This window comes from Cyprinodon variegatus, unplaced genomic scaffold (assembly GCF_000732505.1).
Source record: "Cyprinodon variegatus isolate N-32 unplaced genomic scaffold, C_variegatus-1.0 Scaffold2, whole genome shotgun sequence".
NCBI classification, from domain to species: Eukaryota; Metazoa; Chordata; class Actinopteri; order Cyprinodontiformes; family Cyprinodontidae; genus Cyprinodon; species Cyprinodon variegatus.
The window spans coordinates 2,504,076-2,523,046 of NW_015150455.1; the positions used below are offsets into that span (position 1 = coordinate 2,504,076).

General features: G+C 36.7%; 1 protein-coding gene across 1 annotated transcript in view; it reads left to right on the forward strand.

The window, feature by feature from the left end:
• galnt1 (polypeptide N-acetylgalactosaminyltransferase 1) overlaps positions 1–18,971 on the forward strand; it is a 69,593-nt gene that overhangs the window by 37,188 nt on the left and 13,434 nt on the right. Inside the window, exons 3-6 of the mRNA XM_015370851.1 lie at positions 11,569–11,708; positions 11,793–11,961; positions 18,225–18,391; positions 18,836–18,963. Of these exons, the coding sequence (XP_015226337.1) occupies positions 11,570–11,708; positions 11,793–11,961; positions 18,225–18,391; positions 18,836–18,963 (603 nt within the window). The 5' untranslated portion in view covers position 11,569. The remainder of the gene's footprint in view (positions 1–11,568; positions 11,709–11,792; positions 11,962–18,224; positions 18,392–18,835; positions 18,964–18,971) is intronic.

The window sequence follows — 18,971 nt, forward strand, 5'->3', positions numbered from 1 at the left end:
GTGTTACAGAAACTAACCATAAATGGAGTATTTAGATCAGCTTTGGACAGTATATCAGGGAGTTTACTTATATTGTATCAATTCTAGTACCTATATCAGATCAAGAGACCCCTATTTTAACTTGATCTGTATCTGAGAGTAGCCTGTCATGAAAAAAGAAAAGAGTCATTCTTGGAACTATTTCTTTAAACAATATATTGCAGCTGCATTTACAGAGCAGAGACCTGCCTCTTGTATTGTTTATTGATCAGGGTTTCCAGTAAACATGCATGTCCCTACATAATCAAATTGCCATAACACTCATTCTCATGCTGGTAAATCTGTCAGTAGTATTGACTAAGGTTGGCTTTGGTTTTATGCACCTGCCACTGCTTTGATTGTGGAAGCTAAATGAAGACCCCCTAAGTCTCAACTCAGGATTTATTGGCTGACCAATGAAAAGCAGCATAAATACTCAGAGCTGTTAACTGATTAAGTCTGAGGGTTTGCTGTTTTTACTATGGCTGAGTTGAGTCTGTCAGTTCTTTTTTTGATTACTCAGTTGAAAAAATTGGATAGCAAAAGGCTCCTTAAAGAACACATTAACACCGGGGGAAACTAAAACTTTTCTGCTTGAGGAGTTCTGGATAAAGCATTTTGACCGATGAAATAGATTTCTCTTAAATGCAAAAAAAAAAATTATATTTGTTTACAATTTTGGTATAATTACAGCTCTAAGAGGTTTGCTCTGTCAGCTAAAGGCATGTTTTAGAGCCTCTATTCTCCAGTAAATAAATAAATGACTACTAAATGAGTTGTTGATTATTTCAGTAATCGGTTAATCATGATAAAGTTATGCTGCTAACTTTGAACTAAGCGTCAGAGTAGAGATAATTTATTTTTTTGAGGTTAATAATAAATTAATATTGTGTTAAAGCGTTATGGTATATGAATTCCAGATCTTGTTTGTTGTAATTATTTTGCAAATGCATCCGCACGCGCCGGCTACCATTTATGCATCCTGTCCGCTGAACTGCTGCTGTCTAGTGCTACTACCGCAGATGATCTCGCTCTCAAAATGGAATTGAACGATTCAGATTAGCTAGCCGAATGATATAAGGGGTAGAGCGTAACTGCCTGTGGCCCGGGCTGCCTGTCACAACTCCCTCCGGCGCTCAGATGACGTCATACACACTCCGCTTTGTTTTAAAAAAATATAAATATAAAAAATATAACCGAGGATGTCTGGGGGACAGTGATTCACCTACATGTTATGAATGCTGGTGTACCATAACGAATAAATTCTGAACAGTTTTGTTTGTGCCTTCAACTCGCTGGCCAAAGGAAGACATTACTTGGATATAACCTAACCGAATATCTTCGGAACAGCTCCAAATGACACAAAACTAATATGGGTGAGTAGAACATTATGTAATAACGTACAATCAAGGGGCCAATGTTAAAAAACTGGTGTTCCCCTTTAAGCCTGTAACTTCTTTAGCCATCACCTTCCTGTTTTTTGCTCTCAGGGTCTCAATGTCTGTCTGTTGTCAGATTATCAGTATGGTAGGGCATCGTTTGAATTATAAATATTCTCGTTGCAGTTCCTTGTTTTGATCCTTGTTCCTATAGATTTTTGATTCAAGTTCTTTTAAAGTCGTAGGGAAACCATATTTAAATGTCAAATCATTCTGGCTTAAACATGTAAATAAATGTACTCTTTATCAGATAATATTGTCCCAAAAGTTAAAAAGTTTCTATTTTAAAAAAACAACCTTTTCTTAAAATCTGTGGGGGTTTTTTTTCTATATCTTATGCAGGCCAGTTACTTGTATGTCAGCTTGTAAACCTAAATTCGGCCAATCATATATCAATGGTCATCTCACAATCAAATGTTTTTTGTCATAGCATCTTGATTCATATGTCACAGCTAATATACGCAACGGTTGAAATAAGAATAATTTACTTTACCATTGAGTTACGTCCCAGTGTTCCGCGGGATGGAACATCTTTGTCCCCGCTTTCTTCCTCTAAATAAAAAAATGTATGACGGAGGTGACTCATCCATTACCTTCGACACAAAACTCTCCGCCTCTTGCATGTTTCAGCTGTCCATGGCATTCCTTGACAGTGTCCTCCAGAAGTCACCAATTTAGTGCTACTTTGTCCCAATGTAATTTCCCATTGGGAACCTACTAACCCTAAGTTGCTAACTGGTTAGCAAGATGCTTCCGAGAAACCGGCCACAACCAAACATACATGCAAACCTTCCGCCACAACAATCCCGCCCCCTAAACGACCAATCAGATTCACTTTATTCACTCGGGTAAAGTCATACACCACTTGGGAGAATTTAGAACTGCAAAGGTTTAAACAGCCATTTCCCTACGACTTTAAGAGGTACGGTCATAAAACCTTACATCTTATAATTTAGCTGGCTAACCAGAGTTCTATTTAGATATAAATGGTCTGAACTTTTCAATAACATTTTTATTCCCTCTAACTTTTGTAATTCTTATATCTTATAAATCTTAGAAATCTTTTGAATTATTAAATAGTTATTTTTAACCAGTTCATAAATATCAAACCCATAAACGGTAATATGATCTTATGAATTATTTTTTCACAGCGTTAAAGATTTACAGTTGGAGCTTTCTGTATGAAAATACATTTAGAATGTACGCTAGGAATTAAGAGGAGGAACAATCCTTAGTGAGCCTACCTTACAACACCAGTGCAGCGGATCAAAGCTCAATGGTATTTAATCATGGCAGCCATGCACCATCCTTTGCATAATATAATCCCATCGCCAGTGTCACAGGTTTACTACTTATCATTACTTTATTTAACTTAAAACCACATTGGTGAATGCGGCACACACTCCTGTGGGTTCTTCTTCGCTAGTATTGGGCAGCTTCTAATTCCGGTCGGAAGACATGGCATTGAAACTGGGAATCAGAAATGTTCAGAGAATTAAAAGGTTGGAACCAGTACTGATCAATTATCAATTCTTGGTTCCCAATCCTAGACTTCAGTGTACTTCATAACTAAGAAGACCATTGAAGTTCTGCATTTAAATACCTTTTTCTTGTGATATACCACTGACATATGAATATATGATTTGATATTCAAAAGTTTCTAATTCTTAATTTTGATATATACACTTTAAATATTATTCTCTGTTTAATGACTCAATAGATTTTGTTTTTTTCTTTCTTTTACTGAAATAACTTGCATTTTTGATAATGTTCTAATTACCTGAGATGCTTGTCTCCATATAAACATAATCTCTGTAGTCTATATGAATCTACAGCATGTATTTGTTGCCTGTCTCTGAACTCTCGATCCTGCTTCAGTCTTTGTGTTGTTTTCTTTATTCTGTAGATCTTTCTGCATTCTTCAGCCATGGTTATGATCTGATATGAAATTACCTAAGACAGTTCAGCATAAATCAACAGTGTGTCAGAGTTACTCCACAGAGAGTCTCGGAGAAGGGGCTTGAGGCCACCTTGTTCTGTTTTTGGACCCTAATATTAGCCTCCGCCTTGTTCTGCTCCAGTTGAGGGACATTATGGCTGCTCAGATAATCGGCGCTCTGATCACTGTTGTCTTGGAAACTACTGGGCTTATCAAGCTCATATGACCCAAGGACAGCTCACAGACTAATGCAGCCTCACTGCAGGTTTTACTCATTAAATATGCTTCAAACAGAGCAGATTCATACTTTTAGGAATAGTTGCCAAATGAAGTGAGTAAGTTAAGGAGGTTTGCTTTTTAAGTTTTAATCATAGCAAAACAAATAAACCATATGTTTTACCATAACGGTTTGAAGCACCAACATATACATTCTTAGTGTACACAGTCTGATGAATAAATGAAATTTGATTTCAGTATTCTCTAGGTCTGGATAAGTTTTGAAAAAGAGAAGTATTTGTATTGTATTGTATCATTTCAAATCTCATTTTACATTTGACATTCAGTTGGCCTTCATTTGTTTCTCTTTTTATTCACGTAAACCACGGTTCTCATCGATGTGTTATAAGGCCATTACACTGACTGTCAATGAATATAACAGCAGTTTTTTCTAAACACATTTACCTCCGTTTTTGCTCATATACAGAAAATACAGAAACCTGCCTGTTGGAAGAACTCAAGTCAGTGAAATGAATTTAGATTGTCAGTCACAGGCACGTGCGCTTGTTTAGTTTATCAGTCGGATACTTTGAATATTAGGGGAGATATGAACGTTGGTGAAAAAAAGAGGAAAGAAATCGGAATAGGCAAAATTAGGAAAGATGCCAAAACTAAAGTATAAATATGTGTAGAGCAGAGAAGATGAATGAAGAATAATTCTTACTTTTTCCAGGCTTTGTTTTATTTTTTATTTTCTTGTATTTTGTTTCATTCCCTTCTTCTCTCGTTAAACTCCTTCCTAACACTCTTTCTTCTTGGTGACCTTTTTATTTCATTCTTCCTCCCTTCCCTCCCTCATGTCTTTCTTCTTTAAAAGAATTGCAAAGATCTGAGAAGTCTGGAAAATTAGCTTTACATGTATGACGCCCTAATTTATCTGTTTAAATTACATAAACATGGAATCCTCAAAAGGGAGGGTCCTCGGTTCCAGACATAAATTGTGATGCAAGAGAACCTCTGAGTCTTCTTGTTGAGTTTTTTCCCAAGTGCCTGTGAGAAACTGCTGTTGTGCAATCTCTAAAGGCGGATTAGCCTTTAGAGAAGAGGAGAGGCAGGGAAAATGAAAAGCGACACGGAGAAGGATGTGAAGGGGGAAATTGTTCTTGTAAGGAAGTAGTGATGGCAACCACTCTTGAAAGACAACATCACCAAGAGAGGAAAAGGGAAGTGGGGGGTTGATGTCGCTGGGAAAGGTCCTATGAGAATCCTAGACTGTAGATGCAGGAGAAGGATAGAGGGAACGTGATATGTTAATAAATCAGGGAGCATGTGGCGACACAGGGATGGAGAGCACTGTGTCTTTTTAATGACAAAGGGAGTCGGTCTGTTTAAAGAGACTTCAAAGAAACTAAAACTCCACGTGAACTTGTATGCAATTCATAGACACTTCAGAAACGAGGCCTAAGGCTGTCTAGAGCACACAGGAGACCTGAGGTGTCTTCTGTGATGCAGGATTACAAATACAGCCCATGTAGAAGCAGGCCAAAACAACAGTGGCAACATCTGTAGGTTCATGACTTAATTTAATCTACATCTTCTTTACTGGTGAAAGGAGCACTTATTTAACATTTCAGTTCACATTCAGGTAAACATTTCTACATATATAAAGCATTGGACTACTCTGTGGGCATATATATATATTAACATGGGGCTCTTTAAGTGTTGGTCTTAGAGCAATGTTATGCTATTTGGCAAAGACTGTGTGCCTTGCTGTGTTTGCAGTTGAAAAGGTGAAAAAACTGTTTCCAGATACAGTTGCGTTGTCAGTTCAACCTCGGTCAAAGGCAAGGGTAGGAGAGTGGGGACTGAATTTCCATTATCTTGGAATTTCAAGTATGTTTATAGGATTGTCACACAAGCGATATGATACTCTTACTTTTTAAAACAATGAATTAGGAATTTTCCATACAACAGCTATGCAAGCATTGTCAAATTTAGGTTTCTGAATATCTCTAGGATGAGTGTGAAATACAGTATCTAGAGATACAGTATCTAGAGATACAGTATTTTTGTGTATCTCTTTTCTTCGTTTGGGAGATTAAGAAAGAAAACTGCAAGGTTGAAAAGCTTTTGTACTTCCCTTTGGCTCACATACACCAAAAATAAATACATCTGAAAAAGCTGCAAGGTCAGGAGCTACACAGAGATTTGATAACATTCCCTTGGCATGGCAATTTGTCATAGTTTTGAGCCAATACCACAAAGTCTGTACTTACTGATCCCAGAATAACACCTGTCTGTTACACAGTGTGTATTTTTAATGGAAGTTTAAACCAGTTCTGAAGTAGAGTAAAACCTTAAGTTTTAGTCTAACATCAACGGGAAAATATTGCACCTAAATTGGGCCAATCATATATCAACAATCATCTGTCAATCAATTTTTTCCCAGTCATAGCATCTTTATTCATATGTCGCAGCTAATATACACAACGGTTGAAATGAGAATCATTTACTTTACCATTGAGTTACATCCCTTCACACCAAACCAAGCTTCTGTAGCCCTGGCATCCTCTTCCACAAAATCTTCGTCCCAGCTTTCCTCCTCTGAATAAAAAATGTATGACGACGGAGACTCATCCATGACCTTCGACAGAAAACTCTCCTCCTCTTGCATGTTTCCGCTGTCCATAGCGTTCCTTGACAGTGTCGTTGCTAAGTGCTACTTGGTCCCAGTGTAATTTCCCTTTGGGAACCTACTAGCCCTAAGTTGCTAACTGGATAGCAAGATGCTTCCGAGACACCGGCCGCAATTAAACGTGCTTGCGAATCCCGCACCCTTGATAAACAACTAATCACATTCACTTTATTCACTCGTGTAAAGTCGTGCACCACTCGGGAGAAATGCAACGGTTGGAACAGCCGTTTCCCCTACAACTTTAAATGGCTGTTAACTCATCGCACTGTTTCCGAGCTGTGAACGTAACACCTCGCTCCATTCATGTTGCCCCACGTTTCCTATTTAATTACTAATTCATTTTACTAGACTATATTAAAAAATGTCACTTCGCATCCCATTGCAAATGATAGCATATAATGCATGTATGTGATCCATTTTAAAAAACAGGCTCTTACCGCAAGGATCACTTTATGAAAACCCACTCTGTAATGTTAAGTACAGTTAGTGTTTGTTTTTATATTTCATCCGACTTTTTATCACACAATATACCATCCTCGTCTTGGCGATTCTGTAGTAAAGTTGAAAGATAAACTATAACAGATTATAGGCACAGACTACAGCATAGGCATTGGCCTAGGTTTTAAGTCAATTATGAATTTTAAATAAAGTCTATTCCATTAACTTTGATTGTTGTAAGAGCGCAGTGGAGCGAACTGGAGCGCAGTGAAATCCTCACTTCGGCCTTTGAATTGAAAACCGCTCTTCGCTCCATCACATTTCTTCCGCTACGCTCACATGCTATGCTTACTATATAGCAATCTCAGTGTATATCTCACGCCACGTATGCCAACATGGTGCCATCATGTTTATAGCTAACGTGTGTTCTGACACACAAATGGAAAAAAAAGTATTGGCTCCCTAAATGGTTTGAAAATAAAACCTGTTATGACTGATTAATTTGTTAACAATATTTATTTGAGCACACATATTAAATTGCTGATTAGCTGTTATTAGATAATTATTTTCATTATAATGACCAGCTCCTCTTATTATTGCATCCAATCTTTTAGTTGATCAGGGTATTATTAAACCTTTAATCAGGCCGTTTTCTTTTAGCCTCTTAGTATGTCACCTGTGGATAACATCACATAGGAATAAAACCTCCAGTGCTCACCGTTAAGAGAACTGAAGGAAACTGCTGCATCTTAAGTTACCTAAGCACCTAAACCAAACGGTAGCATCATGGACCATTTGATGCTTTAAATAATGCTGTAGACAAAACCAGTAACTGAAAAATTATTGATGATCAGGTCTAAAATAAGACATACCTAAAAGTACAGTAAATTAATTTAGCTATAGATGGTTTGATTTAGCTACCGAGATTTTTATTGTTTCTCAATAGGGGAAATAGGAACATAAGCTGATTTTCAGATTGACTTGAAAACCAGCTGATTCTTCTTACTTGATAATTGAGTGAGACCATATTGTACCTTTTAATTTGTTAGTTTGTGTATTAAAACAGAGTATTCCCACCCTTAAAAGTCTTTCTGTCTGCACTTTGACATGCCTTATCCTCAGTCAATAGGCGGGCTAATAAAATGTTAGTTTTGTTTCAGTGAAGGGAGGAAGAGTTCTAATTAAATACCAGCAAATCCTTGAGGCAGACCTCCCAGTTGGTCAAAGCATACATATCACTGAAACTCTTTCCCCCACTGCCACAAACTTTTTAGAAAGAACAAACTTGGACAAAGGAGGTAAAGCTTTGCTGTAGTTTTCTGCTGTGTGCACCATTTTGTGTTGCCTGAATCCCATCAACTGGAGTTTAGAAATGCTGCTCTGCAGTTTTGCTGCCTCCCAAGCTGCCTAAGCAAAGCTTAACTAAGCTAAGCTAAGCTAGCTATGCAAAACACTTTTTTCCCCCTTGAGGGATGAGAAAAATAACTGTGGCCAAGTTAATTTTCTTCCCTTCGCTTGTGCTACAGCAACTTGCAGGATCATTGAGGCAGAGAATCAGTCAGAGAGAGTCAAAGATGGTGCTGGTGGAGAGAGGAAAAGGGAAGCAGTGGAATTTTAATGTGGCTGTCTGGTCTTTTCACTGCCCACCTAAGGAAAGCAATTACTATCAAAGCCACTCTATCTGCTCAGTGCGTTTGCTTACCTGTGAGTGTGCCTGACTGCACTGAGTTCACAGGGATTTTAAATGCTGGCTGTACAAAGGCTAGATGTTCACACAGCTGGTTATATGGGGACACTGGTATCTTGGTGTTCTCTTAAAAGTATCATTCTGTTACCCAGCTGTCGGTGTTCCCTTTGCTTAAAAGGATGTTAACCTTTATAATAATAAAAATTTTGATGGACATTAGTATGGCTGATAGGCAGTAGAACATATGAATGTTTTGAGCTAACAGTCAGATAGCAGTACCACTGAAGGGGTGAATATAATTTGTATTTTAATTGAATAGTTGGCCAAATATGATACAGTGAAGCTGGGTTTTAATAGATGACCAAAAAAACTGTTTATAACTGAGTATGCCATCATAAGTTTATTATACAACTGTTGATAGCCTACAAAATATAAGACATTTTTAAGACTAACAAAGCAGGCTGCAAGGTGCTAGTTTAAACAAAGAGTTATGGTGTGTGTACTTCATGACCACTTTTGCTAAAGTCTATGGAGACCCATCCTATTTTGTGTTATTTTGGACTCCATTGATATTTGGCTGATGCCATGTTAATGTCACTCACAGTAACTAGAGGTAGGGTGGTTTCAACATAAATCATTCAGAATTAAATAGGGTACACCAAAGATGATTTAATTTATCACCCAGCTCGAAACTTTGAGCCAGATATAAATTTACCATCCAGAAAATACACACAGGCTAATGTTTTATTCGTATCAGAGACTAACAACTAAAAGATGTTAGTTGACTCTTCAAAAGAGAATATAAGCCTTATGTATACAAAGCCTTGTTAGAATCCAACATCGTAAAGTTCTGTTAAGCTCTTCAATCAAGTCGACTATTCGTCTTTATTCTTCTCTGTGCTAATCTATAATCAGTTGTAGTCTTTAAAAATCCCTCTACATCAAAGCACAGTCATATACAGGAGAACAGCTTGTTAGGTTTAATTTTTAGAATAGATTATCTTTAAGCTTTTGTCTTCTATTATATGTGTATACCTGAAAGAAGTGCCCTCCTATGCACCCTGCCCTTACTAAAGGCACAAAGTGAGACACGACTGCAGTATCATAGTCAGGGGTGAAAAATAGGTACCCAGTAACTGTTTGATGCTTCGTACCAGTAAAAGAAGTGGGGCAGTGCACAGTAATTGGAAGAGCTGCTGCCTAGTATATATAATATGCCGTTTTTTCTTGTGTAACTAACTTGAGCGCACAGTTACAAATCTAAGCGTGCAGTGAAAGCGTTTAGGTCCCACACATGCTTTTTCTATACCACGCTTTTTCTATACATGTGTGGGGTGAGTTTAACTCTGACTAACTCTTCTCCTCCGGTTGGATTGGCAAAGGAGTCCTTCTTTGCACAAGCTTAGCTCCGTACGAGGCACATAGACCTTTTTTCTAGGGATGCACGATATTGGGATTTTGGCCGATATCCGATATGCCGATATTTTAAAACTCATGTAGCCGATAACCGATATCGATACTGATGTTAAAGCTGGACAAAAATAAGTAGTCATTGAAAATAGCAGTTTTGTTATCCATTTCTGACACTTTGAAAAATAATATACTCAAATATATTTTCAAATGCTGATATCAAATTGATTTTTAAAAACGCGGTATCGATCTATTTTACTTTCAAAATCTCGTGAAATTTCATCGTTCTGTTACAAACTCTTGTGATATTTTGCAAATTCTTGTGAGATTTTGTTAGTAAAATAGATCGATACCGCGTCAATATATCAACATATAAAAATATGGCAAAATTTTGTGAATTTTCGGGGATTTCGTAGCATAACGATGACATATAGCAATATTTCATTAGTAAAAGAGATTGATATGGTGTTTTTAAATGGCAATATATCAGCATATGAAGATATTGTGATATTTTAATGTATCAATATTTTTTCCCTCGTCTTTAGAAGTTTTTAAGTCTGTAAAAAATAAGTTTTTGAGGAAGAAGAAGAAGTAGTATTTTTTTTTTTTTTTAGACTTTAGAAACTCAGAAGCTGATCAAATATCGGGTTAAATATCGGTGGGGTGGCCGATGTCCGATATTCAGTTTTAAGGCCGATACCGATAGGGGGCCGATTATATCGTGCATCCCTACTTTTTTCCATCTTTCTCTCTCATTGCTACAGAGTTTTGTAGGTGTTGCACCATCCTGAGTTACAGATTATCTTAAAAAAAAAATAAAAAAATTTCCCTGATTTGTTTCATTGCCAAAATGTAAATAAAAGCTATTTATCTACTACTGTAAAGGTTTTAAGAATTTAAAAATGCTAGAATATACTGAAAATAAAGAATGTTTCGGGATTTTCATTCAGAACAAATCAAAAATTGGCTAGTTATGAACCCTTGACGTAGTGAGCGATTGAGGAAGGCACATATATATACATATATATATATATATATCTATATATATATGGTTACATTTTTATCTATTTATTTTCCATGCTTTTTAAATCTCTGTCTTTGCATTTAAAGGTTTGCTTACTGTATGGTGGTTTTAGCCACCTCTCTGGTCTGGGTGATGCTGGATATGTTCATTCTGCTCTACTTCAGCTAGTGCAACAAGTGCGATGATAAAAAGAAAAAAATTATATATATATATATATATATCTAGCTTATATTGCTCTATCTGAAAAAAATTAGGCTGTATTGAGTACGGACTGCTAGAAAAAATTGTGAGGGCTATTTAAACCTGATGTGTCAGTCTGCTCTCATTTAGAATAGAAGTCAGCCCAGTTCTGTAGTTGTCACAGTGTTTTTCTCTTCCTTTATCTAATTTTTTATCTGGCTTTTGGTACATTTGCAAAGTCGGGTTGAAAAAGGAAGGTGCATTAGTTCAGCTTCATAGTCTGGGTTCTCATAAATTTCTCTCTCTACAGAGAGAAGTGCATTTACGTGCAGTAGAAGGGTATTGTTGCTTTCACCAGAAGCAACAGTAGAAATGCTGTTTGAATAAAATGTTGAATTGAGACAGATTTGAATGTTTAGATTAGATACATTTATAGACAAGATATGTACAGGAAGTTGCGATAGTTACATTTTTATCTATTTATTTTCCATGCTTTCTAATTATCTGTCTTTGCATTTATAGGATGCGAAGGTTTGCTTACTGTAAAGTGGTTTTAGCCACCTCTCTGGTCTGGGTGATGCTGGACATGTTCATTCTGCTCTACTTCAGCGAGTGCAACAAGTGCGATGATAAAAAGGAGAGGGGACTACCTGGGAGAGCTGGTAGGTACTTCCGGCACATTTACTCCTTGACACTTTACATTATATACATGCATTTCAGAGAAAATCTGTTTATGTCCATCATAGATGGCCTGTCCAGACCACGGGACGGGCCTGGTGAAGGCGGGAAGCCGGTGGTGATCCCTAAAGAAGAACAGGAGAAAATGAAGGAGATGTTTAAGATAAACCAGTTTAACCTCATGGCCTCAGAGAGGATAGCTCTCAATCGCTCACTACCTGACGTCCGTCTGGAGGGGTAAGCTGCCTTTCAGAAACTAATGATACATGGTGTTGTTCTTTCTTTAATCACGTTTGTGGCTTAGAGTAGAGTAGATGAAAAAAAGATAAAAAAGACACAAATCCAAAGGTTTATAGTTTTATAAAAAATGAAATGGTAACTTTTTTTTATGAATTTGAGCATGGAAATAAGAAGATTTTTATTATTTCTCTTGTTTCAAAAACATAAACAATTTATGGATAAAACAGAGGAAGAGGAAGATGTCTGCCCTCAATTAATTTTATGATTAGGATCATTAAAGCATGATTATGGATTATTCTCTATTTGGAAATTATATAATAATATGCAACTTGTATTGGAATCCACCAAGGGTAAACGATACATGCTTTAAGTTCAATAAGGAAGCATATTTTTAAGATTCTCTTTAATTTGTAAAGTTCAGATAAGGAGGAGACTCATCATGATGATGGAAAACAAAGAGAACAGTGAATTTACCCTAATTTATTGGAGGTAATTTATTAGGTTTCTGAAGCTCTAAAAAGGAAAAACAATAAAGCAATATGATGTGTTTCATGTGATCGTCATGAAGCAGTCTTTAATTCTGCAGAATACCAACCAATTAAAATCTAAAGTTAAAATTGCATTATATTCTTACAAAGACATCAAAAGCATGAGTGGGTTTATTATTTAATTCTAAGCGGCCTTCTGACTTGGCAGACGCTGCTGGAAGGTCTGCAGGGAATCTGCTGAGGATCTGTGCATGTGGAGCGGTTTGGTTTTGGGCCGAACCTGTCTGTTTGATGTTATCTGCTCAGTGGACAGGAAGCTTCAGCAGCTGATACGGTCTCACTTTAACTGTGAACACCGCTGTAAAAATTAAACAAAAACACAGGGACAGTTTTTATGTGACAACATAAAAACTGTCCAAGTGTTTTTGATTAATCAGCTCTCAAGTGATCTGATTAATCAGCTCTCAAGTGATCTGATTAATCAGCTCTCATACAAAAACTGAAAGATTCCCAATAATTCTGTATTTTAAATTTGGTGTCTTTTCTTTCCTGAATTCAGTCGACATTTTGTCTGACCTTTTCTCTTATATTGGAACCTTTTTACAAAGGAATTATGCTTTATTAGAACAGTCAGATTTAAGCTGTTACACTTTTTGGACTAACTGCTAAACGGGTAGAAGAAAAAATTAGAGTATGCAAAAATAGAAACTTGTAAAACCAAATGAAATACCAAAAGAGGAAAGTTTAGACATGTGCTTTGCTGCTTGTAAATATTAAAGTGCATGAACAGGTTTCTCAATGTCTTTAAAGGGTTGTGCCTTCCTCTGCAAAAGCAGCATGGCTTTATAGGCAATCCCTTATTAAACAACACAACATGTATTGCCTAATGCAAATTCTATTCAATGGAGGCTATAGTGTAGTGAAAACTATATTTTCAAATTCAGAGTTTGGTGTAGTTCTGTTTTGCTGTAAGTCATTCTGCCTTTAAGAATGGAAGATTTAACACAGCATGTGTTCAGACAGGATCATGAAAGAAATGTCATGGTTGGTTCTGGCCATCGGATACAACTCGACTCTCCTTTTCCTTTTGACCTTGTTTCGATTGTGCATTGGAGGATACATAGGTCGGGAATGGGGCTATGCAGCACAGGAGAGGGAGACATATGACTGTCAGGCAGAGGCATGTGCATACCAGACTTGACAGGAAAGTCAGAGGACATTGATCCATGAAATGGGTTTTAGTCTTGCAGGGAGAGTTGATTACCAGGTGTGTTTCCACTCTGCTTTCGCTTCATCTATCTACTTTTCCAATTAGAAGATAAGACGGAGTCAATATCATAAGAAGGAATGTGCACCTAGCTGTGTATAAGTATGCATATATTTTTGCTTATTATGTGTGAATGTTTGTTACTCAGCTTGTTTAGCTGGGATAAAAACCATTAGAGTGAAAAGCTTTCTGCTATGTGTCAGCTATGTAGCACATACATGTAAAACTAGCATTTTGCAGGGTGTTGTTGCAATCAGTCTGTGACCACACCTATCAGAAAACTTTTCTAGCAGAGTCGCTTATTTTACTGTTATTGAGAACTCACTCAATAATATATGGTATTTTTCTGTGTTTAATGTTGCAAGAGTAATCCTGGCTAATTGAAACCAGTTCGCACACCCATCCCAAATATTCCCACAATCCTCTGGCTGGAAAAAACAACCCTTAACTCATTGCCTGCTTTTCTGCAGCCAAATGTTTGTCATCCCGCCTTTTCAGCTGGATGTGCAGCACGCCCAACAAGTACTTGTTGTTTCAATCATCAACATGAAAAATTGCCTCAGGGCCAATTTACACTAAATAAAACTAATAAATGAGTGAGTATCAAGTGTGAAAGAAACATACAAGCAAAAAAAACAACATGTCTCATAAAAGATCTTAACGATTCTATGTTTTGCTATGAATCATCCACTATACTCCTCAGCCCCCCTTCTTTGGACAGTATTAGTGCACACACACACACTCATGCACAGCAGAGACTGAGAATGTCTGTCTTATTTAGTGTGTTCCTGAGGCAGCTGCAGAATAAGTATACTTTTGACCTCCTCTCTGTTGCTGTTACATTCCCTCTGTCATAATCAACAGCAGAGGCAGAGGAAGCACTTCAGCTCCCAGGATGATCACTAGGAGGAGGGAGAGTTATGAAGATGGAGGAAGGGAGATCATATTCCATTTGGCTGTTGAAAGAGCTGAATTTATCAGCGGATGGAAGGCACAGGGGTGGTATCAGTTCTGCAGATGAATGAGCTGCTTGCAGAGATTTGACAGACTAACATATAGAGGAGTGAATATCAGGGAGCAGGTATCATTCCTCCTTAGGTTTATAGTTTTACATTTAGATTATACCTGCAGTTCCCCAAAACAGAGTTTCTGGACAGAAGACAGGAACTATCCAGTGGCCCTTTCAGTTATATCTGGACAATCTGTCACAAATTTATTATCACAATATTAGTGTGTAAAATGTAAAAAAGCAAAACAAAAACCTTTACACATCTCAAATGTTTTTGGAAATTAAGGATAAGATGGGTATTATATTTCAAGTTTTAATCTTGCTAAATTGAATGCAAGAAGGTGACACGGATTCTAAAGGTCATAGTGACTGATGGTAGCCTTCTAATGCTGGATAAAAAAGAGGAGGAAGAAAATGAATTTATTGTAACTGATATTGTAATTTTTCAGCACACAAGTTTGTTTATGTTCCTCGGCTGCTTTTAGCTCCATTCTCGATCCTCTGAAAGATCTTGTTTATCTGCTATATTGCAATTTGTGCTTCTGATTTAAATGTAGATCATCAAACATTCTTTTTGAAGCAAGGTTTTGTTGAAGCTGTTGGTGAATGGGCTCATTTCAATCTCTACTTCTTGATGTTTTAAGGGATGTTGGATATGTGTTGTGGTAATTGACATGGTTTGTGCCCAAACGTCCACCCTAACCCCTAGATCCCTCATTCACTATATAAACTAGGGACTATATAGTGGACTTTAATGTGAGCTCAGTTGACTGGCCGTTCAGACAGGTGACACTACTTTTTGCTCCCCGTTGGTCACATAATTCTACCTCCCTGCTTGCGCCATCTGTGTTATCTGTCCCCGCTGTCACAAAATATCCCATGTTGCAGTGCGAGCTCTCACAAAGCATTCTGGGATATATCTGCTCGACCAGGCATGATCACTACTTATTAAGGTGCGTTGTGGGAAATTTCGAGTCCACTACTTTTTCATCCACTATACCTTCGGACACTCATCTAAAATGGTGTAACCACTATATAGTGCCCCTATATAGGGGTTAGGGCCGACATTCAGACTTTTTTTGATTATTTTTTTTCCTAAATAAAAAAAATATATATATTGCTTGATGGGTCTTAATATCTCTAAAATGTGCCTGAGCTAGAGGTTGTTTGTTTTCTGTCCATCTTCATTAAGCTTCATTACACCAAATAGACTTTTTATGCTTGTATCTTACTGCCTAATATCATTCTTATGAAATTTAAAAATGAACCTTTCAACTCTTTCAATATTCCGCGATAGGGCATCAAGTGTGATTATAGTAATGGTTACGTGAAAAAAAAAATTTTATTCACCTTCCTGCTTTAATTTGGCTGGTGTTGTAATTGTTTACATACAGATATCTGCTTGAACAAAAGTATAATTAAAATAGTCATAATATGATTTATATTTAGTGGGTCTCTATTTTTATGCTACTAAGACTAAATAATCAAAGTTGACTGTAGTGATACACTGCAGAGAAATATCAGAAGATAAAGGGTGTTAACAAGATGATTAGTTTTATCCTAGTTTATTATAAACAAGTGAAATTAGACAACAAGGCTGTTAACAAGGAATATAATTGTGATTTATTGGTACTTGTGGCGTGTTTACATTCATTAAAAACATTTATTTACATTTCTTCTTTTTTTTTTTTCTTTCCTCTAAACAATCTTGGAGTTAAAGCCCTATCAGGTTTTTGTTTTTCAGTAAATCTATGTGTGTATGTGTTTTTTTTTTCTTTATTATATTTAAAACAAAATGTCCTTGGTGTTTCAGGATGTTAGACCTCCCTTTCTTTAGGAAACACCTAAGCATGTCCAACCAAAGAACCCCCGCTCAGCTGTTTTATGGGAACTTTTAGAGCTCTAAAGCAAACAGTGTGATTCATCACTCTTTGGATTCCAATACCCTTTAGCGAATACCCTGAATAGAGTTTTAAATGCAGCTTCAAAAATGAAAAGGTTTCAATTCCCTCTTCCTGGGCAGGAATATTTCATTATTATAAGGCTTTTAATAATAAATGTTAAGTAATCCAGTAATCTTACAAACTATGTTGTAACATTTTCTTTTATTTATTATTATCTCTACTTTTCTCTGCAAACTCAGTAAGTGTTTACAAACATGGCAAGATCAAGAATCCTTTACACTGTCCCAGATGCTGATGTCCATTTGTAAACGTTTTAGCTTCTCTGGGAGTGTTTGTTTGTACAGGCACGATTATGACAGATGTTATATTTTTCTCTGAATATACTTCGGTATTTCTTTAATTTTCATGTTTGACATTCAATTTTAGTAATTATATAACTGTTAACAGGATCATATAGACTTTAAAACAGAAAATTTAGTCAAAGATAAGCCCTTTTAATGCTGTCATTTGGCCAAAAAAAGAAAATGTACATTTTGTATTTAAGATTAAAACCCTTATTTGTAAATATGCTTGATTTAGAAGTCCCCAAATGGGATTTTTATGTCAGCTGCTTCAAATGCTCTAGAATAATATGCCATTTAAACCCCTATTCTATTATTAATTGGTTAATGAAATGAAAAGGTCAACAAATTAATAGCTCAGCAAATAATGGTTAGTTGAGCTTTTGTTCAATGTTTTTACTAAAACCAAGCCAACAAAATGCTAATTGTGTCTACAAAGATAATCTAATATAAAAACAGAACTATGTCTTAAGCATGCCGTAGCTTAGTGGGCTGTTAAAATGTACCCTGCTAAGAGGCATTAAATTAAGTTTATGTGGGGGTTTATGTGTAAGTTTAAACCTTTTTATAAAAATATAAACCTGTTTGGCTTAGAAAATTTCACAAATATATTCAACTGTGTTCAACTGCTTCCCATTTTTAAGATACTTTAAACATCCTTGTAGTGAATCATTTCACCAGGGAGAAAAATCACTTCAAATGTGTCTTTTATGGTGATATTAGCTCAGTGATTTGTATTTGTAACCCTCTGGCCATAACTGTTTCCTGATTTTTGTCTTCAGTTTGTTCTATTTGTTATTCTCTTGTAAGTATTTTCAGTGTTATTTCTCTCGAAGGAGAACTTTGTGCTCTTATCTGGTATTACTGACTTAGGATCTAATTAGGAGCATTAATCAGCTGTCATGCTGCAGACTTCTGCCCCGTATTACTCTCCATTATTTGGAATATCTGTTTTACTTCTACCTCATTATTCATCTCTAGCATTTTTTTTATAGAAATATAATTTTAACAGAGTCCTGATCTCATGATTGCCTGATTGATTTCATAACTGCCTGATTTCTTCATTTGAGTTTGCTTATTTTAGAGTCAGTGCACGTCTTCTAGCTGTAGAACAATTTAATTGCAGATTTTTTTACAAATAAAAAGAGGCTCGATAGTTGGTTATATTTTTTTCTCTGCTCAAAGTATCGGATAATTCTAGCAGTTTTGTTACATAAAAACCTTTGTGTTTTTTTTACTTGCTCTCCATAGGTGCAAGAACAAGTTATACCCTGATAATCTTCCTCGCACCAGCGTGGTGATCGTATTTCACAATGAGGCTTGGAGTACACTGCTGCGAACCGTTCACTCAGTTATTGATCGCTCTCCACACACACTGCTGGAGGAGATCGTCCTGGTGGACGATGCCAGTGAGAGAGGTAATATGCAAACTGCTGAGGATTCCTTTTTCGGGCTTAGCCTATCTTTTTTTTTTTTTATTGCTGTATAATTTTAGTCGTTCATGTTCTCTTGTGGGTAGCGAGTCAAGATATACATGTTTAAGGGCTGTGTGTGCCAACTTACCCTGCGCAATGCTGGTAATCCCTGTTTGGGAGAGATTAGGTCTTTAATATGCCAGCCGCTAGGATTACGCTGTGCTATAACCTCCATTCCCCTCCGCTGCAAACACAGAGTAACAATGCATCTTATGAGAGCTGATGCTGTAAAACAAGAGGGGGTGTAGAAACGATACTGACAGACCTGCCAACTAGTTTTAGTTTAGTAAAAGTTTTGAGTGACCTTTGTTGCTACAAGGAGAAAAGTTTGTTAATCTTAATGTTAAAGGTGTGTTTCCTTTTTGCAATCTTTTCTATTTGTATCAGATTTTCTCAAACGGCCGCTGGAGCAGTACGTCAGAAAGTTAGAAGTGCCGGTCAGAGTGGTGAGGATGGAGCAGCGGTCTGGACTCATTCGTGCCCGCCTCAAAGGGGCTTCCATCTCTACTGGCCAGGTGTGTTT